This window comes from Lonchura striata, chromosome 6, assembly GCF_050655825.1.
Source record: "Lonchura striata isolate lonStrDom1 chromosome 6, ASM5065582v1, whole genome shotgun sequence".
Taxonomy (NCBI): domain Eukaryota; kingdom Metazoa; phylum Chordata; class Aves; order Passeriformes; family Estrildidae; genus Lonchura; species Lonchura striata.
In genome coordinates, this window is record NC_140708.1 from 27368984 (window position 1) to 27395877 (window position 26894).

At 54.9% G+C, this 26894-nt stretch overlaps 2 protein-coding genes and 1 long non-coding RNA gene across 10 annotated transcripts in view; 2 read left to right on the forward strand and 1 right to left on the reverse strand.

Annotated features, from left to right (window-relative positions):
- The window catches only part of SLIT1 (slit guidance ligand 1), a 58044-nt gene extending 49588 nt beyond the window's left edge, over positions 1-8456 (forward strand). For all 3 annotated transcript variants that reach the window (XM_085582653.1, XM_031505266.3, XM_085582654.1), the window contains 16 exons: positions 818-886; positions 1191-1262; positions 1481-1552; positions 1840-1911; positions 3427-3590; positions 3918-4042; positions 4252-4349; positions 5006-5145; positions 5526-5619; positions 5798-5935; positions 6337-6574; positions 6662-6792; positions 6884-7038; positions 7110-7398; positions 7744-7955; positions 8041-8456. In XM_085582653.1, coding sequence (XP_085438779.1) covers positions 818-886; positions 1191-1262; positions 1481-1552; positions 1840-1911; positions 3427-3590; positions 3918-4042; positions 4252-4349; positions 5006-5145; positions 5526-5619; positions 5798-5935; positions 6337-6574; positions 6662-6792; positions 6884-7038; positions 7110-7398; positions 7744-7955; positions 8041-8285 — 2314 coding nt within the window. In that variant the 3' untranslated portion in view covers positions 8286-8456. The remainder of the gene's footprint in view (positions 1-817; positions 887-1190; positions 1263-1480; positions 1553-1839; positions 1912-3426; positions 3591-3917; positions 4043-4251; positions 4350-5005; positions 5146-5525; positions 5620-5797; positions 5936-6336; positions 6575-6661; positions 6793-6883; positions 7039-7109; positions 7399-7743; positions 7956-8040) is intronic.
- Positions 8457-8524: 68 nt separating this feature from the next.
- Positions 8525-10359, forward strand: LOC146767065 (uncharacterized). The gene is made up of 2 exons (XR_014956156.1): positions 8525-8663; positions 10160-10359. It is a non-coding gene; the product is annotated as an uncharacterized LOC146767065 (long non-coding RNA).
- Positions 10360-17366: 7007 nt separating this feature from the next.
- The window catches only part of LCOR (ligand dependent nuclear receptor corepressor), an 84116-nt gene continuing 74588 nt past the window's right edge, over positions 17367-26894 (reverse strand). For 5 of the 6 annotated variants that reach the window (XM_085582647.1, XM_085582648.1, XM_085582649.1 and 2 more), the window contains one exon: positions 17367-21877. In XM_085582647.1, the coding sequence (XP_085438773.1) occupies positions 17395-21877 (4483 nt within the window). In that variant the 3' untranslated portion in view covers positions 17367-17394. Of the gene's footprint in view, positions 21878-23671; positions 23812-26894 lie in introns of those variants that run through there. The other variant, XM_085582650.1, reaches the window with a different exon arrangement.

A 26894-nucleotide genomic window follows, 5' to 3' on the forward strand; every position in this document is an offset into this window, starting at 1 on the left:
CTCTGGGGTGGCAGGGCAGAGACCCCTGGGTTTCTCCCCACACCCCCATCCTGGCCTGGCAGTGGGAGGAGGACCTCACCCGTCCAAGGTATCCTGTCCAACCCCAAGCCAGCAAGTGGCTCAGCAAGGACTTGGGGCTATCAAGGGTATTGTGCAAGAGGTGGTGTTATCCAGCAGCTGAGACCCTTGTCTTTGGCCCTTGGGAGGGGACAGTGAGGGACAACCACCCCATGCAGCTGTGATCCTCACGCAGCCGCGAAGCTCAGATGTGCATGCCAGAGCTGGATGTGCAGGCTCCATGATGCCCATCACTGCGAAAGGGGCTCCGAACCCATGTGGAGTGAGGGATGGCAGCAAGTCCTGTGTGCAGGGGGTGTAGGCACCAGTTGGGCACATATATATATGCATACCACCCCCACAGCCCCCTCCACTGTCTTGCACACTCCTCCTCTCTCTACATGCTGCGCCATCTCTCACATTCTCACACATGCCTTGGGAGCAGTTACAGCCTCCCACGCTCCCATCGGATGTGTAAACCCAGCACGTTGCTGGCTGCGCTTGCACACGTAGGCTGCTGGGAGAGCATCCCCAGGGACATGCCTGCAAACCCAGGTGCACTCCTGCACTCACACACTAGCTCCTCTGCCAGCCCAGCAGTCCCCTGAGAGGCCCCTGGGCTCTGGGTGCAGGAGGAAGGTGATGCTGGAAATGCTTCTTGCAGCCTAAAGTCCGTGGTGGTGCACAGGAGAAAGAGGGAAAAGAGGGAGGGATCTCCTGCTTCTCAGTCACCCCAAGGTGCTTTTGTTCTCCCTTGCAGCTACTTGGATGGAAACCAGTTCACTCAGGTCCCAGGACAGCTCTCCACCTTCAAGTATCTGCAGCTGGTGTAAGTAGCCAGGAGCAGGAGCCCAGGCAGCTGGAGGCATTGCTGACACTTGTGTGTGAGGGCAGAGGCTGTCTCCATGGTGTGTGATCCTGAGGAGGGGCTGGCTGCTCACCACCTGGTGCTGGGCATGGAACAGAGGGGGGACAAGTGGCTTTGCTGCCATCACCCCGTGTGACAGCCCTGCTGCTCCCCTGGAGGCTGTGCTGTGCTGCTCTTTGCACCCCGTTGCAGCTGAGCAGGCTGGGGAGCAGTAAGAGAGGGCAGGGCCCAGCTGGATCCAAGCCCTGGGGTTTCTGTTTTCCAGCGATCTGAGCAACAACAAGATCAGCTCCCTGAGCAACTCCTCCTTCACCAACATGAGCCAGCTCACCACCCTGTAAGTGAGGTCCCTGCAGTGCCACACTGGGCTGCAGCCCAGCTGTGCGGGCTGTTCTAGGGAGCCCTAAAGACTGGGGGGTGCTGGGGACATCAGGGTCTCCACCCTCTGCCTGGGTGAAGCTGTGCTTTGAGCTGGAGCTCACGCAGGGCAGCGTGAGCCCAGGGTGGGTTTCTTGCAGCACACACACGGCTGTGCTGGCTGCTTGCCTTCCGCAGGATCCTCAGCTACAACTCCCTGCAGTGCATCCCTCCGCTGGCCTTCGAGGGCCTCCGTTCCCTGCGGCTGCTGTAAGTACTGCCCTAAGCCTGCTCACAGCCCTGCTCAGCCCTTCTCTGCTGCTGCCCATGTCCCTGTCCCCCTGTGCCCACTTGGAGCTGGGTGCATGCAAGTGGGCAGGGTGGAGGCTGCAGGAGCAGCACAGGAAAGTTCATCTGCTCTCAGAGCAGATGGTGCATTTGCAACAGTGACAGTGTGGTGTGGTTCTGCACCCACAGCTGGACCTGTGGGGTGGGGCCACAGTCCTTGCTGCCTACCTTGGAGCCCTGGGCATTGCAGGACCTTCTGCTCTCTGCAGGTCTCTCCATGGCAATGACATTTCCAGCCTCCCTGAGGGCATCTTCGCAGATGTCACCTCCCTGTCCCACCTGTGAGTATCTCCTCAATTCCTCAGGGCTCAGGGCTGGATGCAGGCTCCACAGACCTTTAAAAACTACTGGGCTGAGCTTGGCTTCCCTGGAGGGTGAGCTGCCTTCTCCCCTCTTCTCTGGACTGGTACCTGCGACATGATTTGTTGGACAGTGCTGTGACCTGCTGCCCATGCTCAGATCCAGGTGTGCAGCTGAGTCTCCTGGTGCTGCTGGGATGTCCCTATGGTCTTAGGTGGGTGTGGTGTGGAGTCCTTTCCCAACCCACTGGATCTCTGGGGTCCCCCAAGATGGAGGTCAAGCCATGCAAAGTAGTGTCACAGCTGTGGGTTGGCAGGGGCTGCTCTGACACACAGGTGTGTTGTTAGCCTTCTGCCAGTGCACTCCCTGCAACAGCCCCCCGGTCTGTCATCAGGTATCCTCCTGCCAGTGGTGGTGTTTCAGTCCCTCTTTGAGTGAGCCTGCACCCCAGGAGCACTGCCCTACACCCACCACCTGGGGTGAGGGTTTAACTTTGCTCATAGTGTCTTTTTGGTCCCCTCCCTGCCTCTTAACTAAGCTGTTCCTAGCTGCCTGCTCCTGGCATCCTGGACATCTCAGGCTGTTCCTTTAGTCACCAAAAAGCAGTTTGATACCCAGTTGTAGCTTCCTTGTTTTTTGGGGAGCAACTCTGCTTTCTCTGCTCCAATTTCCCTTGGCTGTGTTGCCTTCACTGCAGACAGCTGGCACTTCCAGTTCCCACAGGCTGAGCTGTGTCACAGCCGGTGCTGGGGGTGCTGCAGGACCAGGTTAGTCAGCCCCAGCAGATCTGCTGTCCCTACTGCCTCACCTCTGGGCTGCCATCTCCTTCTTTTGTCACATGCTGGTCACACTGGCCCTCCGTCACTGCTGACCTTTGCAGTCAAGGAGGATTCAAAGAGACATCGAGGCTCTCCATTTGCCACATCATCCACTTCTTCCTGTACCCTTCTCTGCTGTGGAGCAGAGCAACCCTCCATCCCCTTTCTCCTTTCCCAGAGCAATTCCTTGCTTTCCCCCAGTGCTGCCTGCACAAGCTCTGGCCATGACCCACTGCTCATTCCCACCAGCCCATCCCGTGTCTCTGTCCTGCAGGCTTGTGCAACAGAGCCTGGGCTGGCCCTGCCACTCCCATGCAGGTTCTGTTGTTTCTGCATGGCCTCAAGGTACTTTGCCCAGTTTGCTGGCCCCAGGCAGCTTTGCCTGTGTACTGGAGAGGGACTGCCAAGAATTTCTGTGTGGGCAATGGAGGAGAGCCCCAGGGCAAAGCAAGGAGCACTGCATGGGCTGTGGTTCTGGCAGCAGGGTGGTGTAAATGGACAGCACTGCGGGGCTGTTGTGTGTCCCAGTCCTAACCCATTGTGGGCAGCACTTCTGGTGGGTCCAGAAATGGAGGAGCACTGGTTTGCCAATCATGTGGCATCCCGGTCAAGTGACAGAGTTGTGCCCAGTTCCCTCCGTGTGGCAGCAGGTGCAATTTTGCCCCTCTCCTCGTGCAGAGCCATCGGGGCCAACCCCCTGTACTGCAGCTGCAACCTGCGCTGGCTCTCCAGCTGGGTGAAGACGGGGTACAAGGAGCCAGGCATCGCCCGCTGCGCCGGGCCCCCCGACATGGAAGGAAAGCTGCTGCTCACCACCCCTGCCAAGAAATTTGAGTGCCAAGGTGAGAGGTGCCCGTGCTGTCTACCCATACCCTCCCATGGGTACCCAGCAGAGCAATGCTTTGTGAGTCTGGGTGGCTCCAGGATTTCGTCTGTTGAGCTGCCTTGTGGAGGAGGGGGACCAGGTTACTTCCATCCTCTTACCTGACTGGTGGCACTTCCCTGGTGACTGAGCAAACCTGTGCTGTCCCATTGCCTGGTGCAAAGCCCCTTGGACAGGCTCTGCTCCCAGCAACACCAGAGGCTCTGCCCCACATCGGTGCCCACAAAAGGACACGTCCTGATCGCTCCTCACCCTGATGGTCATCTCCGTGCCTCCCATCCTACAGGCCCACCTGCCCTGAGCGTCCAGGCCAAGTGCAACCCCTGCCTCTCCAGCCCCTGCCAGAACCAGGGCACCTGCCACAATGACCCCCTCGGCTCCTACCGCTGCGCCTGTCCCAGTGGCTACAAGGTACCCTGGTCCCAGGGGTCCCCAGTGCATGGGGACATGTCCCTGCAGAGGGCAAGGGAGCGGAGCAGGGCCTCTGCCATGCCCGGAGCTTGCTGCCTGTGGGACCAACTACCCTCCCTGTGTGCCACAGCACCCTGCTGAGCGGGATGGGGAGAGCTGGGCAGGTGCTGTGGCACCCTCCTCGCTCCCACCTTCCCATCCTTCCCCAGGGCCGGGAATGCGAGGTGGCACTCAGTGGCTGCTCCTCCAACCCCTGTGCCAACGGGGGGACCTGCCAGCCTCAGGAGGGGGAAGGAGCTGGGTTCAGGTGAGTGCTGGACAGGAACCCATGAAAGGTGGGTGTTTGGGCAGTGGCATGGGACCCTGGCCTCCCATGGAGAGTTCTGATACTTCCTTCGCCTCCTGCATACTCCCTTGGGCATATAGCTGGGATATTGCATTTGCATGGGAGCTCCTGCTCGTCTTGTCTGACTCCACTTTCCTATGCCTCCCAGCCCAAAAGGCTCCTAGGCAGAGGTCAGTGGGGGAGAGGAGGGTGCCATCACCTCAGCGGGTGATGGCAGGGGGACATAGAGGGGTTTGGGAGTGGGATTGGTTGCTGGGATTGATTGTGGTCCTGGAATCACTGCTGCTCCCTGTGGGGCTGCTTTACCTTCACACAGCCCTCACTGCAATGAATGCTTTAGGCCATTCTGGGAATCAGGCTGCAATTAGGAGCTGAAAATAGTTGGCAGGCTGGGAGTGAGGAGCCCCTCCCGGTGCTGAGAGGCCTCTCAGCCTGTTGTCGTGGTAACACAGCATTCTCGGGCAGGCTGTGCTGCCACCCACCCCTGTGCCCAGTGTTTGACAGGAGGACACCAATCCCAGCTCTTCGCCAAGGTCCTGTGCTGGTCATTTTGGGGGAGCCACCCCAAAATGTTCCATTTCATTTTCCTCCTTGACACTGCCCCGGCCCCATGGCAGGTGCCTGTGCCCAGTGGGCTTCGAGGGCCAGAGCTGCCACACCACCAGCGACCCCTGCAAGGAGCACAGCTGCGAGAATGGGGGCTCCTGTGTGCCCAGTGCCACCAACTACACCTGCCTTTGTCCTGCCTACTACACAGGTACCTGGAATGGGGGCTAGCCATCCCCAAATGGCACAGCCCTGGCATGGGAATGTGCCCAGTGCTTCTACCCACCTATGAGGGCTAAATAGCTCCTCTGCCTGCTGTCTCAATGCCCATTGCCATGGGCTCTGGCTGGGCTCAGCTGTCTTGAGTTTGGGTACACCCAGCTGAACCCCCACACCCTGGGATGCCCTCAGTGCCTGGCTCAGGCAGGAGCTGCCTCCAGGGGAGGAGAACCCTGTGCCCGTGGGGTGAAAGCTGTGGGCTTGGCAGCTCCCTCTTGAGCTGAGTCCCTCAGGAGTCCCCTCTGTCCCATGGGGACTGGGGCTGCTCCTCTGGTCCTGGAGCTGCTGGGCACCCCCTCTTCTACCTTGCAGGGGAATTCTGTGAGCAGCCACCCAATTTCTGCTCAGACGAGCTCAACCCCTGCCAGCATGACTCCACCTGCATCTCCACCAGCCAGGGACCCAGGTGAGGCCCCTCTTCTCCAAACCATTATTTGCTGGCTGTCTCGGGGAGGGTAGATTTGCTTTTTCGGGACTACAGTGAGGAGGCATGGAGGGGGGGGGGGGGTTACAGGGGGAGGAGCAGGCACCCACTGGTGCAAGGGGGAAGGAAGGGGCAGCCTCGAGCCCCCCACCTGCCCCAGGTGTGAGTGTGCACCCGGCTATGTGGGGAGCAACTGCAGCGAGGACTTCGACGACTGCCAGGACCACCGGTGCCAGAACAACGCCCGCTGCCTGGATGAGGTGAATGGCTACTCCTGCCTCTGCACCGAGGGCTACAGGTACCACCAGGAAGACATGGGACACTTGGGGTAGTGGGGATGGTCATGTGTCACTGTGCAGAAGGGACAAGTCTTGGCTACCAAGTCCATCCATCCATCTATCCATCCATCCATCCATCCATCCATCCATCCATCCATCCATCCATCCATCCATCCATCATGTGACAGGAAGGAGTGAGGTGGGGAGTGTGTCTCTGGGGTGGAGGCTGGGGGGAGCCAGCATCATTGAGGAGGGTCCCCAGGGCACAGCTCAGCATCCAGGCATCCTTCCGATGCCAGTGTCTGGGAGAGCCTCCCCGGGGACCCCAAATCAGGGGTGTCTGTCAGCGCCCTATGGGGCATTGGCCAGGGTGCAGGGCTCTTTCCCAGCCCCCAGCCCAGCAGCACCCTTGGCCCCACAGTGGCCAGCTCTGCGAGATGCCGCCCCACACCGCTGGCCAGCCTGGCCCCTGTGAGCGAGCTGAATGCCAGAACGGGGCCCCGTGTGTGGAGCGGGGTGCCCGCGCCCTGTGCCAGTGCCTGCCTGGCTTCGGTGGCCCCAAATGTGAGAAGCTGCTGAGTGTCAATTTTGTGGACCGTGACACGTACCTGCAGTTCACTGACCTGCAAGACTGGCCCCGGGCCAATATCACCCTTCAGGTGAGGGCTAGGGGGGCGTGGGGGCATTGAGGGATGGCATTGGGGGTCTGCCCCAGGGATGTGGGCTCCCACCTCTCTCTCTGGCAGGTCTCCACGGCTGAAGGCAATGGTATCCTGCTGTACAATGGTGACAGCGACCACATGGCTGTGGAGCTGTACCAGGGCCATGTGAGGGTCAGCTATGACCCTGGCACCCACCCCAGCTCGGCCATCTACAGGTACCTGGCACCCCTTCTCCACTCACTGGGGGCCTCCACCCCCATTGCTTCGGCCTGGGGGCATCCTCAGTGACCCAGCCATCCCTGCCAGTGCTGAGACCATCAACGACGGGCAGTTCCACACCGTGGAGCTGGTGACTTTTGACCAGATGGTGAACCTGTCCATTGATGGTGGCAGCCCCATGACCATGGACAACTCGGGCAAGCACTACACGCTGAACAGTGAGGCTCCCCTCTACGTAGGAGGTAGGACAGGGACTGGAGTGATGGAGGGCATGGGGGGCATCCGGGTGTGCTGATGGTCCTGCTCTCCCCAGGAATGCCTGTGGATGTCAACTCGGCTGCCTTCCGCCTCTGGCAGCTCCTCAATGGCACCAGCTTCCACGGATGCATCCGCAACCTCTACATCAATAACGAGCTGCAGGACTTCACCAAGACACGGATGACGCCGGGGGTGGTGCCGGGCTGCGAGCCCTGCCGCAAGCTCTACTGCCTGCACGGCATCTGCCAGCCCTCGGGCGCCCAGGGCCCCGTCTGCCACTGCGAGCCTGGCTGGGACGGGCCCCACTGCGACCAGCCCCGCGGCGGTCCCTGCCAGGGGCACAAGTGAGTGCCCTTAGCCCACTGTGTGCCCCACCCGCCCCTCCCCTGGCTGCCCGCACTGCCCTGTGGCTGGTTCCTGGGGCTGTCGTGTCAGTCCCGTGCCATCACGGTGGTGCCGTGTCATGACGCTGCCCTGCCATGCTCCTAGCACTGGGTTGTGCCAGGCTGTTCTGTGCTGATGCCGTGCCAGAGCCACGCCTGTGCTGTGCCACGACGGCTGTGCTGTACCAGGTGGTGCCGTGCCAGTCGCAGTACAGCGCTGGTGCTGAGCTGTGCCATGCTCAGCGCTGGTGGGCTGTGCATGCTGGTGCCACGCCGGCAGGTCCTGACAGCACCCTATGCCCACAGGTGCGTGCATGGGCTGTGCCTGCCCCTTGATGCCCTCTCCTACAGCTGCCAGTGCCAAGAGGGCTACCAGGGCGCGCTCTGCAACCAGCCTGCTGAACCGCCCGACCCCTGCCGCCACCAGCCCTGTGTCCATGGCCACTGCCACCTCGCCCCAGGTGGCCAGCCCACCTGCGAGTGCCACGATGGCTATACCGGAGCCCTCTGTGACCAAGGTGGGTGCTGAGGAGGTGGGTGTGCAGGAAAGGCAGCCCCCCGCCACCACAGCAGGCTGACCACTGCTGTCCCACTGTCCCACAGAGCCAGAGTGCCGCGGGGAGCCGGTGCGGGACTACCACCAGGTGCAGCGGGGCTATGCCATCTGCCAGACGACGCGGCCGGTGGCCTGGGTGGAATGCCGGGGCACCTGCGGTGGCCCTGACGCCAGTTGCTGCACCGGGCTGCGGCTGCGGCGCAGGAAATACGCCTTTGAATGCAGCAACGGTGCGACCTTTGTGGAGGAGGTGGAGAAGCCCAGCAAGTGTGGCTGCAGCCAGTGCCTGTGAGCAGCCACCGGCCCTGCAGAGCCGGGGGGCTGGCGGGGAGACCCCCCCGAGCCAAGGACCTCACTTCACACTGCGGGCATGGTGCTGCTCTCTGGGTGTTCCAAACTGCAGCTGCACCTGAGGAGCCCGGCAGAGGGTAGAGCTGGTGCATCTAGAAGATTGGGAAGGAAACAGAAAAAAAAAATAGAAAAAAAAAAAGAAAAAAACCCCACAAACAAAGCAAATGTGTAGATAGAGAAGTTTTTTAAGAACTGCAGCTACACAGATACGTGGATATGGAGTGGGCACCTTGCCCAGCTGCCCTGTCCTCTCCCTGTGGCACTCTGCCTCCCTGCCAGTGAAGCCCCACAGCCATGGAGGGCAGTGCTTGCGTCCTGGGTGAGTCCCCTCCCTGGCAGCCCTGTCCCTTGCATCAGCCCAGTGATCTGATGGTTTCTCCAACATGCCCGATGGGAGGAGGGAGGCCTGCCATGGCAGAGCCTTGGGATCTATGGCAAGCCATGGCTTGCAGTGGGCTGTGTGGTGTAGCCAGTGTCCTGCAGTCCTGCTGAGCCCAGATCTGGTTTCTCATTCTTTCCTCCAGCAGCCCTGGTCTCTCTCCCTGCAGGGTGCTGTAGCCCTAAGTACCCCAGATAATGTCCCCAGCTCTGTGACTCCAGCGTGACCCTCTGGTGACACCCCCAGTCTGTGCATGCTGGCTGGGCTGTGCAGTGCATGGGCACGCTTGGGTCCAGCCCACTGTGGTCACATCAGGGCCACATCAGGGCCACACAGGTGGAACAGGACCGGGGCAGTGCCAGGCACACTGAATGGGGGACAGGCAGCAGGGCACAGATGTCCCTGAGGGTTCCAGTGCCAACCTGCCCTGTGCCATGGGGCCAGTACTGTGCCATTCATGTGGAGAGGGCCCCAGATACCCCTGGCTCAGCCAGGTGGCTCTGCTCAGAAATGGGAGCTGTGTGAGGGCAGCACAGGAATCCCCTTTTGGCAGGCTCTGTCCTAGGGGAGCAGGCGTGCAGCAGGGTGAAGGTGCCCCCATGTCCTGCAGACCCAGCCAGCAGGAGCAAGAGGCTGCTGGGACAGCTGGGATGCGGGTTTGCCATGCCCATCACCGGGGCCTCAGTCCTGTGCATGCTGAGTTGAAGAGGCTGAAGATGTCCAACCCTGCAAGCCTGGAGCCAACACCACTGCCAGGGCAGGACCCATCAGCTCTTGGACTCAGGTGCCCATACCCAGCATCTCTCCAAAGCCCACAGTGCCAGGGCATGTGCTGGGCTGGTGTGGGAGCGGGGGCACACAGGGACCTCCTGCCAGGGTGCTGCATGCACCCAGCATCCACAGCAGCATCACCTCTAGGACTGCGGGGGCAAGGACAGCAGGGGCCCAACCTGGGACACTGCACATGGCTGGACAGTGAAACACCACATCACCCTGGTGGCCAGACTCATCCCAGAGCTGCAGTCCTGGATCTCTCCATCACACCACTCCAGCACTTTGGTTTCAGGTCTGCACTGCCAGCTATGGCCGGACTCCAGGCACCTCCACTGGGTACACCCAGCTCTGCAGGCGCTGTCCCCATCCCTGCTCACCACTGGCATCCAGGGCATCTCCAGAATCACGGGGATGTGTTTCTGCCACAAATGCCCTCTCCATGGGAGCTCCTCTGCCACACAGAGGAGCTGGGATGCGTCTCATTTGCCTGTGGCCCACCCGGGGCTTGGTTGTGTTGTGTTTCTGTTCTTGCTGTACGCTAACCGCTAAAGTATCTCTTTATACAGAATACTTACAGATTCTAATATATATTTGTATTTCATTTTGTTATAGTATTTTTATATGTTTGGGGTCAACAAATGATGTTTTCTTTTTGTTTACAGATGCTACTGGGCAGAAAAATGACAGTGGCTTTGTTTGGCCCGTGGGGTTTGTGTGTGTCACTATTGAAGACGCTGGTTTGTACTAGGCTGGCGAGGGAGGCGCTGGGCATCCTTCCGCTGGCAGAGGCTGTATTGTTTTAGGAGATGTTTGGTATTGTCTATGTTGTCTTCCATGTGAACATGACATTTATTCATTCAGAGGCTTGACCTCTTCTTTCCTAGTGGGGAGATGGGAGAAGGCGATGCTTGGGAGCTGCTGAGTGTGTGAGGAGGTGGCACAGGATGGAAAGAGTTGGTTGTGCCTTGGGGGATGATTTCCTACTCCTGGAGCAGCCCCAGCTAGCACTTCTGGCCAACGCATTGCCCCCACGGTGCAGGGACAAGCAGACGGGGTTATCCAGCAATGCCTTGCAAAAGCAGCCATCACTGCCAGGGTCTTGCACGTGGGAAGCTGAAGGGCCAGTGCCTGCTGTGGGGATGGAATGGCTCCAGGGGAAACTGGGCACTCGTAGCTCTCTGGGGAAGGGTAAGGGGGGCCTGGGCAGCAGTCCCCAGGACCACCAAGAGGTTGCAGTGTTGGTGCCACAAACACAAGTCTGCCACAGCTCGGGCACTGGTATGGGAGCACAGAAACCCCACACAGACATTTATATCCTCTCTCCGCAGGGAGGAGGTGGCAGTTGGAAGGTGCCAGCCTGCTGTGCCCTACCTCATGCACTCACTCACCTTCAGTCTTCCCCACTTATCACACCAAACCAACATTGATATCAAAGAAACGTTTAATAAGCTGCAATAAAATATGGACCTTTAGAAAGCTCATAGGGTGAATACTGACAGTGAGGAAGAAAAGAAAACAAGGTGGTGGGAATCCTTGAGGAGTTCAGATCTGAGTCAGGGACCTTTTATCTGGAACAAGAACACAACTTTTTCCATAGGCTAGGATGAAATAAAAGACAGGAGCACAGAGTTCACAAAATGTCAACATTTAGAGAATCGATACATATTCAAAGTTCAAATGACCCAGCTCTTATAGCTATACATATTGATTTAAAGCAACTTAATATAATTTTATTTTCTTTCTTTTTTTTATATATACACTTTCAAAGGTTTGTCAGGTGAGGTATGTAAACATTATCTAATGGAAACTCCTCTCCACATTTCCAACCGAGAATTCACAGCAGACAATTCATTTTCCCAGCTTGTGGCGCAGTACTTCCCACTCCCTACACCAACTGGGAACGCCGTCCCAAGCCACGGCTCTCCCAGGTGCAGTCACCAGCTCCCCCTTCCCACTGCTGGTCTGTACAGTTCACATTGCTTGGGCTCAAACATACAGTACCGGACAGGAGGAATTTCAGCTCAGTGTCTAAAATTTATATAGAAACAAACAGAGAAACAAAACTCTCCCAGGGAAGCAGACACAGATGAAGGAAAAACATTTACCATCAGGGTGGAGAGAATATTCAAATGTTTTACATCCTAAGGAAAAAAATTACTGTGCTGTTTCCTTTTTTCCTTTTTTTTTTTTTTTTTCTTTTTTTACACACCTGTTCCAAGGGTGAAGGAAGCATGGGACTGGTGAAGGGTCCTGCAGGGCTGGAACCCAGCAGCACCCCTCACTCCATCCTCCAAAGTCAGAGACCCATCATAAAACCAGATCCTGCTGACAGTGCCCCACACAGACAGCTGGACTGGAAGGTCAGAGCCAGCCACACTTCCAGGCAAAAAGGGGTTAACAAAGAAAAATAAAAACCTAAACCCACTTAAGCAAAAATTACCAAATGACCTCAAACCTCCTAGAAGGAGAATTAAAATTGCAGAATGATTAGCAAATGAGCAAATGACCTTCTGGAGCCGGCCCTAGGACTAGCAGCGACAGCAGTGTGCTCTCATGGGTCACCCGTACCCACAAAGGCAGTAATTCACTAAGTGGGAGTTTGCTACCAGCAACTACCTACCCTACCCCAGTGGTCTGGGGGGGGTTCCATGGGGTAACAGCATCTCCCCCTTTCTGCATCCCTGGGGACACTCCTTTGAGTACCTCCAGGTCAAGAGACCCACCCCAAAGCCATGCTGGACTGAGGCCCTGCTGGGAGCAGGGTTTTTCCCACCTGGCCCTGAGCCCCGAGAGCCCCTGCCATCAAAGCAGACATTATTACTACAAATCTTATTGCTTGCAGTGCCCCCTGTCCTGGGGAACAGCCATCCTGGCCAGCCATGGGAGCTCACAGCCTCCCTGGGGACCGTGGCCAACGACCAGGTCTGACATCATCAAAACGAGATGAAGAGTTAATGCTTCAGCTCTGACGTGATACAAACCCAAACTGAACACCACCACCAGCACCCCCACCCCGCCCCATCCCCCCACGCCATCGCCAGCCCTTTGGTTGTGGCAGGCTGGGCAACACAGCCCCACCCACCGACACACCAGTCAGAACGAGAACCTGTGGAAAGCCCATGAAATAAATATTTAAAAAACCTATTTACAATATTAGATCTGTGAGCATGAAGTGAGAGAAAAATGCTTTTTCCTGCTCCCAAAAAGCTTAAAAAGTAGGTTAGCATCCTGCTGCCTAGCACAACACTATCTTACATGGCACCTACACATAATATATATTCACATTTCATTTTAAAATTAGGTACTCTTACAAATAGACTTAGAAAACATTGGCTAGCAATACAGCCCGCGGGACCGCCTGGCCTCCAGACCCATGTCACAAATGCTGGCCAGCTGCATCCCAGCTCCTTCGGCTGCCCCAAAGCTGCCAACGTGCCCTGAATCAAAACCGCCAGCTGCCCTCTGCTGCCCTTTGGGGAGAAGGTGGAAGTGCTCGTGAGAGGGCTTGTCTGCGGGGAGGGGAGCAGGGAGGATGGGGACTGTGATTTCTGCTACGCCTAAGGGTGAGCTTAATACAAACAAGAACTCCTGAGAACATCTTAGAACAGATGGATTCATTTCACAACCACCAAGCTGAAGGATGGGCCAAATGGATGCTACGACACACGGGGGGACACACGTGACATGGGGACATCACAGCCTTGTGGTTTGCTCAAAAAACCTACTGCTACAAGAAAATCTCCAGTGGCATTCCCTGTCAAGGAGGAGCCTATCCCCATCTTGCTCCTGGGTTGTCCAGGTATACAGCCCAAGGATGCAGATCCAAGTACACCTTGGCTGGGGCTCAGCTCTCTTCCCCAGGCATGACTGCTGATGGTGGAAAGGTGAGAGCTCAACCTGGATGACCACCCACAACTCCATGCTGCCCCAGGCACCCATGGAAGGCTGGGGATCACAGCTTTCTCAGTCACCTTCAACTGGGAATGCAGCTATCAGGCTGGAGGTTTATGAGCTGGAGTGAAAAAGTGTCCATCAGCAAATCTCAAAAACAGGGCACCAGTATATCTGATTGCATGTCCATTTCCTGGGAGGTTACTAAGAGCTGGCAGAACTTTTGGAAACATCAGCATTTCCAGAGGTGCCACAAGACCAGCTGGGACACAGGCTGGGCTGCAGCTTTGCTCATCTGCACACCACCAAAAAATAGTGGTGTGGGCAAGCAGCCAGTCTGCTCGGTCCAGCCCTGCCTGACACCCCCAGCACTGAAGGGACAGGGGTGCAGAGAGCAGCGGGAACAATTTCATCCTGCTCTCACAGCTCGTGGACCTTGACCAGCAATGCAGCAGAAAGTCTGTCAGAAGCATCAGCGCCAACTGGTCAGCTTTTCAGAGAGGTCTGCTGCAAATCTGTCTCCCTGACTTGCTGGCAGGTGACTACAGAAACCCCACTGCACAGAGTGAACACCAGCAAATAGGACCTTGCCAGGGATGAGTAAGTGATGGATATAAACACGTGCATGCCTTGGGTATATATCACACACCCTGCCAGAAGGGAAACCCATTCCAGGGCTGGCCTTGCTTAACAAGATACTAACAGCTACAGGTAGGAGGAGTCATCCTGGGCTCAAACTGCTCTTGCTACAGCACCAGCATAAGTCCTGACTCTCAGCTTGGCAAATGCAGCTCCTCCCAGTGGTTGAGATGGACAGATTCTGAACATGTGAACTGTGAAGACATAGAGCTGCTGATGACAAGAAGAGAGAGAAAAAGGTAACCATGCAAATGAGAGAGGGGGGCTGGCAGCAGAGGGACAGTGAGGACATCTGTGGAGGTGCACAGCTAAGAGGATGCTGCTCCTAGTTCATGGATCAGGGTGCATGATGGAGACTAGTTTCAATAGGATGAGAATGTAGCCAGCAAGAACAGCTGAAGCCACAGAAAGGGACCTCCTTTGTGGGTTGTAGCACTTGAAATCCAGAGCTGAAGAAGTAGAGCAGGGAGCTGTGGGGTGGCCCAGGGGAAGAGGAGCGCAATGAGACTGTGGATCTGATGATGGCACTGTGGTAGTGCCAGTGGGCAACTCTGTGCCTGTAGCACATGGAAGCACACTCCATGTCCATGTGGAATAAGGTACTAAATAATGTTTCTTATTTTCTTCCATTCATTAAGATCATCTGCAGCTCCCTGTGCATCCCTTGCATGATGTAAGAGCCACATTTATTGGTAACAGACGGCTCTAAGGCAGGGGCTGTGCCTCAGCAGCACACGTCACCACTGCCTGTCAGGAACACTGCTGGGAAGCTCAGTGTTCTGATCCCACCACTGCCTAAGCCAAGCAGTGCACACTGAACTGGGACAGATGCCCAGAAGCTGCTCCACTCCAGCACCAAGGACACACGCTGCCCCCCAATCTTGCCATGCTTGAGCTAATCAGTGCTGGTGAAGCCCCAGGGTGCAGGAAGGCATCCAGGACACTGGAGCAGCAGCATCCCATCTAGAAAGGTTCTTTCCACTTGCTTTGTATAGGGTTTTATCCTAAAGGAATTCCTGCTCCCAGAAGCACAGAAGACAAGGAGCAGGACAGCCTGCATTTAGCATTTACCAGCAGCTAAAAAATGAGAGAGGAGAGAGGGAAAGCCTCAAGGAGTGTGCAGTGCATGGTGATGGTGCAGGCGCTTCAGGAGCAGGGAAGGATGGGGAGAGGGGATTTGCTGCAGGGGATGGCGTGAGCAGCAAAGGTAAGAGGCGTGCTCACACGTACACCTGGCCCAGAGGAGGGAGAGGAAATCTGGGCCCATGTGGCTGGGCCCAGAGGCTAGAGAAGGACCATAACTCCATCCTAAGGATGGAGAAGCAAGAGGGAAAGACACCCTGCAAAAGAGGTACAGATCAGTCACTTAACTGCCATCAGTGCCCTCCTGCCTTACACCTTTCTTGAAATGCTTTTAAATCTTTCCTGATGGAATGTTTGACATATTTAATGCATGCAGTAAAAATTAAAGTAATAGATAACTTCATATTAATCTGTACAGGGACTGACAGGCTAGATTTAATCACTTCCTATCTGTTCAGAGAGTTAACTTACTCTAGCACAATTGAAAGGAAAGGCAAAGGATTTTTTTTTTTTTTAAATCAGCCATTTCACAGTAAGAGAAAAATGTGCCACAGCATTGTGAGCGTCAATGCTTGGGAAAGGGAGTACCTCCAAGAGAACCAGAAGTGCTCTGTGAAGGGAGTGCAAATCAAACACCTGGTTTCATCCTCTGTACTAAAGGGGTACAATGAAAGATTTTAACACAATTATCTGCCTTTCACCTCCCGCACCCAGGCTTTGAGATCTGGGCTTCAATGCCAACCATGAAAAGCAATTCCCTTTGCAGCCAATCCCTTTCCACCTCTGCTCTGAGGGCCAGTATCTCTTGAATTCATGGGCTACACCAGAGCCTTGCTCTCATCAGGAACAAGCAGCTGAACAAGGACCAGCAAGGCAGCTGGTAAAGGTCTGGCAGCCTCAGGGTCCACACAGTGCCCTGACAGGCACTGCTGCTTTATGTGTGGAAGAAGAATGGCATTGGGATTCCTGCAAATGGACTCTGCAGCAACATGGAAATGAAGCCGTGGGGATGCAATGGCTGAGCAGGGCTCTTTCTCTAGCACAGACCACAGCCCTCCCCAGCTGCTGGTCATCTCTGCCCAGCAGAACCAGCACAGCCACACATGCACTTCTATGCACTTCTAACAGGTTTTTCTAAGAAAAGACAGGCACTATGACCCTGTTCTGTGACAGAAGCAAGGACAGACCTCCCACACCTTGCTGGTAAAAGGGTGAAATGCAAATTATGGTAAAAAATTAACACAAGCCAGTCCCTTATCCCAACCTTATTTCAACTGCAAATCCTGGCTTTGGAGAGCACTAGGCAAAATGTGCACAAAAGCACAAGGTGAGGGCCAGAATTCCCTTCCTGCAGAGCACCAACATCAGGAACCCAAGCCCTTAAAAAGGGAGAGATTCAATCTTCAGTGAAGCACTGCAGAAAAGCTTTGCCATAAGAGACCACAGAAATCACCACAAGGACAGGGAAACAGAAGAAGGAAGTCTGTCCAAAAGCAGAGCATGGCAAGACTGGTTCATCCCTGAAGCCAGCAAGAAAAAAGACAGCTACAGCCCAGCATGCCCAGCCGGCAGCAGTGGGTGTGACAGCCTGGTACCTGGAGCCCCCAGGGCATCTCCTCAGCCTGAGCGGGCCCTCCCCAACCACGGGGTGTGCAGTGAGGAGCAGGCAGCCATCAGCAGTACACACACCAGTAGCTACTTCACAGGTAACAGGCTGGGACACCAGCAATGCTACCAGCAAACCACAACGGACAGACTCGCCCTTCTCTCCCTTCGTGATGCGAAATGGTTTTGGTTTTGCTTTAAATGCCACTAAGAAGACAGACAGAAGAAGGACTCTGAAAGAAAGGGAAATGTTTGTGTGCACCCAAAGGCTGACAAAAGCTACTTCATGTGCACGAAGGTGGTTTTCTTTCTGCTACAGTACAAGTGCTTGTGCCTCAAGTATAAAACGCAAGCCTCCAAATCACACAGACGAGCTTCTTATTTTTATTTTTAAAGTGATAAATAAGGCACTGTACTTTTAACAAAAACTGCCTGGTTCTAAGTTTAAAAGAACCCAAGGAACGTTCAAACTGCAGAAACTTCCTTCTGAACAGCAGAGCCAGACAGACCAACCTCTTCTCTGTCCAAGACACATCTGCTGATGCCTAAAATCATGGGCGTTTATCCTGTAACTGCGGATTTTAAAAGGCTTGCTACAGCTTATAAAAGCAGCTTTAGTTAATGCATGGTAAAGGGTTACTACTATACATCAGTTTTGTACATGGCTACCGGCTCTTTGCTATTTCGGGTCCAGTCGTGAGCGTTTGCTGTGCGAACAGTCCACTTTTGCCCTTAGCTTCCTCTTGCCCTGAGACACACTGTTCTCCTGCATCTTCTTCATGGACCTTGTCAACGTCTTCCCACTGCTGTGCTTCTTGTTGGCCATCTTCTGTGACCGTGTGGAGGACTCCCCCAGGGGCTTCTGTTTTGGAGACTTGGACAGCTCCTCGTGACTGGGAGGCAGCACGGCCCGTCTGCTCGTGTTCTCCTTGCCCTTCCGCACGGGGAGCCGCATCTTCTCCAGCTGCTTTTTCGGGACTCTCTTCTCTTTCAAAGACATTTTTCTGGCCAGTTTATTGCTCCTCTCCATGGCAGTCTGCTTTCGGGTTGCAGGAGATTTCACGCTGACCTCTGAATGCTTTATTTTACTTGCCTTCTTTGCAGGCAGCTTGTCCTTGGTGGAAGAGCTGGATCGCTCCTGGGTGCTCCCGCTCTCCTTCAGCATCTTCTTCTTCTTGCTGAGCTGGAGGTCGACTTTGGGCAAGGGGTCCTCTTGGGACCTGCTTTTCCCCTTCCTCCCCTTCGCCGTTCCATCCACTGAAGGAGATTTAGCAGGAAAGGCAGCTGCTTTGATCTGCAAGGCCAACTTTGGCGACATCAGGGGGTTGATGCACACACTTTTCCGGCTCTGCTTGCTCTCCAGGGACAGGTGGTCCCCTGGGCCATCACTCCGCTTCTCTGCCTTCACCACGCGCTGCTGGGCTCGCAGCTTGCCCCGAAGATTGGAGTACTTGCGCAGGATCCTGGTGCTGGCCTGTGTGGGCAAGCTGAGGGCAGGCTGGATGGTTTTGTCCTCACTCAGCTCCTTGGTGCTGGCATCAGTGGGAGACGTCTGGCCAGGAGTGGTGGCTTCTTCAACCTCTGCTTTATCAGCATTCTCACGAATTTTGGCCCAAAGCTTTTGGTTCTTCAGGTTATTCCGAGCTGGGGTAGTGGCAGCAAACTTCTTGAGATGTTTTTTCAAACGTTCAGCTTGTAGTGAGCTGGGGTAGAGACTAGAGGAAGAATATTTCTGCATGGGGACTTTCATGGGGGGAATCTCCCCTGGGAGACGGGTGTTGAGTTTCTTCACAATCACTAGAGACCTGGTTTCAGTTGTCTCCAGAAACCACTGGCATATGTCAGACAGCTTAAAGGCCTTCATAAACAACATCTGCACAGGAGAAAGCTTCTGCACTTCCAGTGAGCCTCTGCTTTTCCGTGTTCTTTTTTTGCTTTTCCAAATCTCTTTCAGTTTGTCAGCTTTGTTCTTTACCTTGGGGGTTGGCTGGACCTCCTTCTCCAACTGAATCCAGCCCTTCTGGATTTTCATGTACTGAGTGTTGAACTCAGCAATGAGCTCCTGGTTCTCCTCTTCAGCACACCACTCCATGAACTTTGGTTTGCTATCAGCCATGTCTATGTCCTCCAGTGTTGGGCAGTCATCATTCCCTGAACTGTGTTCATCCCTCAGCTTGGGGATTGCTTGCATAGACTCCTTCCCTGGTGTGTTCTTTTTTGCACTGTCTACAGGTGCAGGTGCATGTCGTAAGTTATAAAACTGCAGAGCAGCCTTTTTATGCTTTGCAGTTTTTGCTGGAAGATGCTTGCTTCCACCTCTGTTGCTGGGACATGGAGACAAATTGGTCACCAGCTCATAGTTCACTGGCTTGCCCAGATCCCTGACACTGTCAGAGCTCTCCTTGTCCCTTGCACGGGTATTGACTGGTTTCACATCTACTTGCTCCACATCATTAGCAGGAACACTGTTCTCTAGAGAGAGGGTAATGTTTTTCTTCTCAGAATCATCCTGAATGCTGATTTCCAGCATCTCACCCGGTTGACTTTGGCTGCTGTTAGCAGAGGAGTCATCTTTAGAGGAATTTTCTCCCTCTGCAGCAGTCTCTTTTGCTAAGATGCTTTTATAGGTTTGTCTGGTAGTGACACCATTCTCCTCTCTTGGCTGCTGCTCAGTGATGCTCTCTGGAACCTGGCCAATGCCTGGCTCTTTGCTCGTTTTGAGCAGCACATTGGGGAAGCAGTCACTGGGGAAGGGCATGGATGCTGCCTCATCCAGCTGCACTTCTCTCTTGAACCGCTTAGCACCAGAGCTCTGGGAGAGTTTGATCTGAAGGCAAGGAATCTGTACAGAGCTGGAAGAACCAGAGTCCTCAGCACTGCCCTCAGCAGGTGACGGTGACTGTTGGCTTCGGAGACACCGGTCTGATGCCACTAGCGCTCTCCTGCCTTTCTTTCGCTTTTTGTCTAGACTGTCTTTGGGAGAGACAGAGTCTGAGCTGTTTGGGTTGGGTGGCATTTCCCCTTCAGTGGGCTCTTTTTCACCTGCTGTGCTGTTATTCTGCACTGCCTCCACTTCCAAGATTTTGGGGAGGGGTGTGCTGACGAGCAGAGCATCCTCTTGCTCAAGAGGGCTGTCATCCACCATGACCGATGATTCGGCTTCTGGTTTAGCATCTATGCTTTTGTTCACATCCCCGCACTGCAGAGTGGCAGGGGGCTCCAGGAGGCTCTTCCCATCCATGGTGGCAGGGGGCTCATCATGAGCCTGCGAGCCTGGAGAGCATGTGGAGGGCTCTGCCAGACACTGCCCACAGAGCTCAGCATCCCCTGAACCTGGAAGATGGGCAGGATCCGTGGTACCATCACAGGGGAGAGGTGTTGTGTCTGTAGCAGCAGAGGCCTGTGAGGAGGACTTTGGCTCTGGACTGGCAGGGAGGTCTGGAATAGTTTGTATGTCAGAGCCTGAACAACCTTCCTCCTCACCGTGTGCTTTTGAAATGGAAAAGGCAGCAATATCAGCAGCCTGCCTGCTGCTGCTGCCATCCCCAGAGGAGCCCAGGCTACTGCCAGCCTCCCAGGTGACAGTGTCTCCTATTGTCATCCCCCCTCCTTCAGCAGGAGGGGAGCCAGGTGGCAGTGAGCTGGCCAAGCTATCCTCTTTCTGGGGGCTGGGTGGAGCAGAAAGGGAGAAGAACGGCATGGCCAGGCCAGCTTCCCTTGATCGCAGTGCTCGGGTATCCCGGAGCTGCATGGAGCCCAGCTCAGCTCTCTCTTTTGTTTCTTGGCTGGCTGGTGCCACTTTAGCCAGGAGCCTCAGGGAAACCCTTTTCTCACCCTCCCGTCCTACCCCTGCAGACCCCTCCACCGAGAGCAGCAGGGGTGGCTTGGCACTTACGGGGGTGTCTGTTCGCAGTGCCGGGCCGCTCGCCCTCTCCTCCGCCCGGGAGCCCTTCACCAGCGTGCGGACAGTGGGGAGCTCGCAGCACTCCCCGTTGAAGTAATACCCCCGCGTGCTCTTCCTCGCCGTCCTGCGGGACGACACCAGCCGCTGCGCCTCGAAGTGGCACTCGGTGATGGGCTGGCTGATGTACACCACATCGCACTGGTTGTCATAGTCATTGATCCTCAGCCCCGATGCCTTCTTGCTCTTCCGAGATGACCTGAGGGAGGCTGCCTTGGCGCGGGGGTGCCCACCGGGGGGCCGGTGGGCGGCTGGCATCGTGCCAGTGGGCAGCCAGCCCTCTTTGGACTTGTCGAGCATGCCCTTGTCGGCTGGGTGCAGCTGGCAGCCTGCCTTGCTCTTGGCATGCAGGTGGTTTTCTTGCTTTGGTCTCGCATCTTGTTCTTTTGCGTCTAAGTCCTGGTGCAAAGATGCTTTTGAGCTGCATTGCAAAGTGTTCTCTTTGTCGGCTCTGCGGGGAGGGGTCACTGCAAAGCCAGGATCCCAGGAGTCCTCTGGGAGAGCCCTGAAAGAGCTCTTTTGGGACCCCAGACAGCTATCTAAGCTGTCCTCGCTGCCATTCACATTTGCCACTTTGACTGAGATATAACCTTCCATGAGAGTCTTACCTGCTAGCTGCTCTTTATTATCCTCACACTTCCTGATACCGGCTTCTTGTTCATGTCCAGCAGCTTGCTGCCCTTCCAGGCTCTTTGCGGCATGATGGAAATTCAAAGAGGAAGAGTTCAACGTGCTGAGGTATCCTTGGGTGGGGCTATCCTTTGGACTAGCAGAGCGAAGCCTGGTGATGGGGAGCTCGCAGAAGTCCCTTCTCAAAGCAGGACTGGAGTTCTCTGCTCTGTCCAGAGACTTCATTTCCACTGGCTGCTTTGGGGCTTGTCCCGTAACATGCAGGGGGCCATCGGCCCCTGACTGCCCTGGGTCCAATGTAGAAGGGAGCTTTGATTCAGTACAAGTAGCACCCTTATCCTGATTTTCAGTGCTTCGCTGGCTACAACCAGAGCCACAAGTAGAGGCCTCCATGCTCTCAGATTCAGATAACTGCTGGCCGTCAGAGTCTGGTTGTACTTCAGTGTATATGTCGTTTAGCACACGAATGAACTGCTTCTGGTGATGTGTACACAGTCTGACCATAAATTTTTCCAGTGGAGACTTCGGCTGATTGTTAGAGTCTATTGCTATTGTCTCTGCTGGATCCTCACTAGAGAGACAAAGAGAAAAGCAGTCAGTAATATGTCCTAGAGAATATTAGTTTATGCTGCAAAACCAGAATAACCCTTTTCCTCCCAGTTAGGCACATCACTTGCCTGACCTCCGGGTGAGATCAAGCATCCTGTTTTCCCAGGGCTGGCAGGTGTTCCTCCAGTCCCAGCATGCACACTTACATGTGCACACTGCTGGCAGGACACGGACTGCACTTTTGTTTCTCTGCCACTGCCAGAGCTCTCATAATTGCACTTTTGCCTAGGACATCCCAGCGTGTAGGCACCATGTCACATGTTCAAAGCAAACCTAAAAAGAATCAGACTTAGTATCTGCACAGCACCTGGTGTGGAAGGCCCAGCATTTCTAGGATGGCTGCATACCTCCGCTCCCTCACTCTGCACTGCCAGGCTGGGTGGGAGCAGAGCAGCATCCCAGCTGGGCATCCAGATGCCAGGAATCTTCAGCTACTTTAAGTCTTAAAATTCTGCTTACACCTCAGTAGCAAAAGATGGGTCTGGGGCCAAACTGAGCAGATCTGAGCCTCTTCTGTAGTCAGCACAGAAATTCTGGTGAGCTCCCAGCCTGCAGGACATGCAGGCAGCAATGTACCCTGTGCGGTGTCGTGCCATTGGCACTGACCTTTGATTAGCTGCCATTTAATAAAGTGTTTCTGCAGCTGATGGGCTGTCAGCACACAGTGGTTGTGCAGAAAGATGGGTTTCTACAGCACAGGGTCACTGCCACTAGCTAGCGCTCAAACCCAGGCCATTATCAGTTACCTGCTTGGCAGAGGCAATTAATTAGGATTTACTGGTAGAGAGGTTAAGGGATAATTACCCAGTGTTTGCATGAAAGCATCATGAATGCCATGCCAGGTGCTGTTATTGAGACCCTATCTGTTCCCAACGGCAGCACAGGCAACTCCCACACAATCCTGACCACGCCGAGAGAGCCCCACATCTTGGCACCCACACTGCCTGACTCGGGATCTTTACAAGTAAAGTAGGGTTGCTTTGCAGCAACACTTGTACTTTGCACCTCCTGGCCTTGTACTGGAGGAGTGAAAGTCCTTTCTCCCCCTATAGCCTTTCTCTGCCTGCCCCCCTCACCAGCATCAGACACTGACCTCACTCACTCAGCTGGGTCAAGGGGGTCAAAGCTTATCAAAGAGTTCAGGGCCAGGGTGGAGAAAAGCAGCTTCATTTGGAGTGAGTTTTCCCTCTCCATGCTACCAGGCACAGGGCTCAACAGGTGGATGAGGAGGAAGAGCTCCAGCTTGAAGGAGCCATCAGCAGAGAAATGGAGAAGGGACAGCCAGTGGCTGGAGCCAGCCGCTCTCAGTGGCATCAGGCACACCAGAGCCTGCCCTGGGCAGCCCTTACCTGCTCCTTACCTACTGCTTGCTGGCTGCTTCCTTTGAACTGACATGCACCAGGTTGCATGATTCCCTGTGTGCCCTGATTCCCTGGGCTGGTGGGCAGGGAGAAATACCTGGGGCCACTTCATGCTGAGGGCTGACCAGGTCTCCTCTTTGCCCAGAAATGCCAGGCTGCAACCGAGCCTGCCCTGAGCAGCTGCTACCCAGCCCTTTGCTTTCCAGTTTGCCCAGGCATAACATGTTTTACATGTAATGAGGCTTTGCCTCTCAAGCCCAGCCTCTCAGTTTCCTTAAAGGCTTCTTAGGCAGGGTTTTCCTAAAACCACCTGGAAAGGCTGAGCCAGCTCAGCTTGCCGAATGTGTCCCAACACCTCCAGAACATACTCCCGGGGTTAGCAATAAATAACGTACCTGGAGATTGCTTTAATACACCCAGGTGAGAAAAATGCACTCCAACAACCGTCTGAACTGGTCCTACCTGGCGCTGCGATGGCTTTCAATTTGGAATGCCTGGGATTAGTTTAAATAAAAATACTCAGGTACAACCTGGCCTCTCTCCAGAGCCCTGCATGGGAAGGGTTATGTCAGCCAGGATCTCTTACACCGCCCAGCTCCTCCCCTCGCTCTGCTGAATAACAAAAGGGGATAAAAAAAACCTTTCAACCCCCCTGGGCTTGGAGCAGGGGGCTTTTTGAAAAGGCAGAGCTCAGCGTAATCTTTTTTCCACCTTTGCAAAGAGGGCGGTGACTTCTCTTACCTACTCACAGGCCCAGCTCTGAAGAGAAGCAGCCATCTTCCCCGGGGAAGACTGAATTTATAAGGACAGCAGCAGAGGTGGGGCCCTGCCCTGGCCCCTCCACTGCCGTGCTGCCTGGGCAGCTGTGGGCAGGGGTTACGGTGGCAAAAGAGCCATCTCACTCCTTGGGGCACCTTTGGGTGCTGCACTCCATGGCCGTGAAGGCAGAATCCTTGGCATAGGCAAAGCGATTGCCCGGGTGGGTGGCAAGAAAGGAAAGGAAAGGCTGGGTGATGCCTGGTGAGGAGGAGGAGGAGGCTGCAAACCTGTGTGCAGGGGCCCTGGCCTAGGGGAAGGGACCAAAGTGGCTGGGCACTGTCCTTTCCTGCCTTGCAGCTGTGATGCTGAGCACAGCCAGCTGCAGGTCACGCCAGCTTTGCAGAGGTGTGTGGGACAGAAAAGGCTCATGTCCTGCTTGTATGGCAGAGAGGACCTTGGCTCCCTGATCCTGAAGGTTCCAGTAGTATTTCTCCCTTGCCTTTCACCTAGTTTCTTCCTCTGAAGTGTGACTGAGGCCTTCATGCTCATTGTCACCTTATTTGCCCTACTGTACTCCAAGGAGACAATCAGAGATACACAGAGCTTGTCAAGCTATAAATTTAAAAAAAAACAGAGATAAATATATTTCCTGCTTGATAAAGGAAATAAATCCATTCTGTTTTGATGCCCTTTCTACTTAGAAGACCCATCTCACACTCAGTGACACAGTTCACCTGGCACATTGTGTTCAGGGTCCTCTGGTGTCATGCCACTTCAGCTCAAAGACAGGCTGCAACTTCTCACCTTGAGCTCATCTGCTCCTTCTCCAGTCCATCCCTGTTTGGGTACTGCAGGCAGCATCACCTTATTCTGGGTGTCTAAGGATAAACTTGGAGCAGAGCTTTCACTGCCACCTGAGGTGAAAAGGCTCTGAGGGTGGCTATGTCTCACCTCTGTCCTTTCTTTCCCTGTGCCCCCAAGGGTGCTGAGCTGCAGCCTGTGTCTCTCCATCTCCAGATCTCCCAAACACACTGAGTTCTGTGCTCCCTGGGGCCTGCTAATCTGTGTGCCTTGGTACCTATCCAGCATTTCCCACTATTCCTGTCTGTTCTGGCTATCACTAATAAGTAAAACATGCCCATGGGCATTCTCTTTTGAGGCAGCTGATGGATGCAGGATTGCCCACTTGCTCCCTACTTAAGGCAGTTTTGGAGAAAAGCTTGTTTCTGGCTCACATGTAAGAGTCGAGTTACATCAAGTGCCCCACATTTTCAAGCAGAGTACAGTACAAACTGTTGCAGATAAACTATTTTTTAACGTGGCTTATCAGAATAGGGGAGAGGTGAGCTGACTGCAGAGCTGAAGTGTCTTTCCAGGGAAAGGTGCTGGGTGTAAACATGTTCCTCAGCCTGGAAAAAGCACAACGGGAGCTGAAGACTCAGTGGTAAACACAGAGGATGGAATTGGGAACATGGTTTTGAACAGGAGGAAAAATTGCTCTCAGGAGGCAGCCAATCCTGCCTCTAAAGAGGCAGGCAGGCATAGTCCTGCCTTTTGGGAGATACAGGCCAGCCCCACAGAAACTGCTGGACTGGAAAGACCAGCGAGGGAGCCTAGGGCTGCCCATCCCACCTGCAGTCTTCTCCTTGGTGCCTGTACTCACCCCTTCCCACAGGGCTTGGCCCAGGGTTCTCCTAGTTTCATGTGTGCATGAAGAATGAGCCATCTCTCTCAAGGGCTGGAAAAGCCACAAGCCAAAAGGAGGTTCACAGCCAGTGAGAGACAATCTGGGGACCCTCTATGCCTCTAGCTAAGCTGTAAGTGCAGTCATAAATCTGTATGGGGTCCCCAGAAGGATTGACTGCAATGGGAGAGAAGCTCACCTGTCAGTGAGCTTTCCTGCAGAGCCTGGGACATGGCAGGTCTGCCCCTTCTGCCCACCAGCCTCAAATGCTGCCTTCACAAGGCTGCAGTGCTGGATCTGTTCCTGTACCCCCGTGCCTCTCCTGTGCCCTCCTTCCAGCCCCACTGCACGCGCTACCCTGGGACAGCAGAAGACAACCTCAGTGTCCCAAGTGAATTTTTACACCAGAGCCCCTCACTACCTCCCAGCCCCTCTCGATTTCCCAGGGCAGCCCTGCTCTCTTCCCCTTCCCTGCTGCCACAGAAGGTGTCAGAGGCATCAAGGGGCAGGAGCTGTCAGAGGCACAAGCGGAGCTGTTGCTACGCAACCCCGGCGGTGCAGCAATTAATGCTGGGGAAAACGTGCTGTGCTCTGAAGCTATTTGCATAGCTGCGTGCTGCAATACATTTGTTTGCATTGTGCCTCCACTGTTTAGTGGAGTTTAAAGTCAACCCTCCCCCAGCTCTTGCTGGAGGGGACCTGGGGCTTCCAACAAAGGCCACGCGGTTGGGGCTGAAGGGGCCGGGGGAAGGCAGAGGTTTGGCAGCCCGTAACACCTACAGACTGCACAGATAGAGGATTTACAGTATGGAGAGGAGGGCCAAGTTATCTGTGTTTCTCCCTACACAGCCTGAGGAGCTTTTCCCAGCTCCTGCAGTGCCCCCAAACCACTGGTGGGGTTGTCATAGCTCTTCCTTCATGTTGTACAAGGGTGACACTGTGCTTGCCCTGCTTCTGAATGCCATAAAAAAAAGTTTTAGTGGCAGCCTAGTCTGCCTCCAGTTCTATAGTGTATTTGGGCAGGAAGCAAGAGGGGAAGAAAGAAAGGGAGAAAGAAATCAGCTGGTTCATACCAACCTACCTGGGAAGCCAGTCTCCGAAAACCTGTCAATTGCCAACTGCAATCTTCTGGCTTGCCCACCCCAAGTTTTTCACTATTGAACATGAAGCCTGTA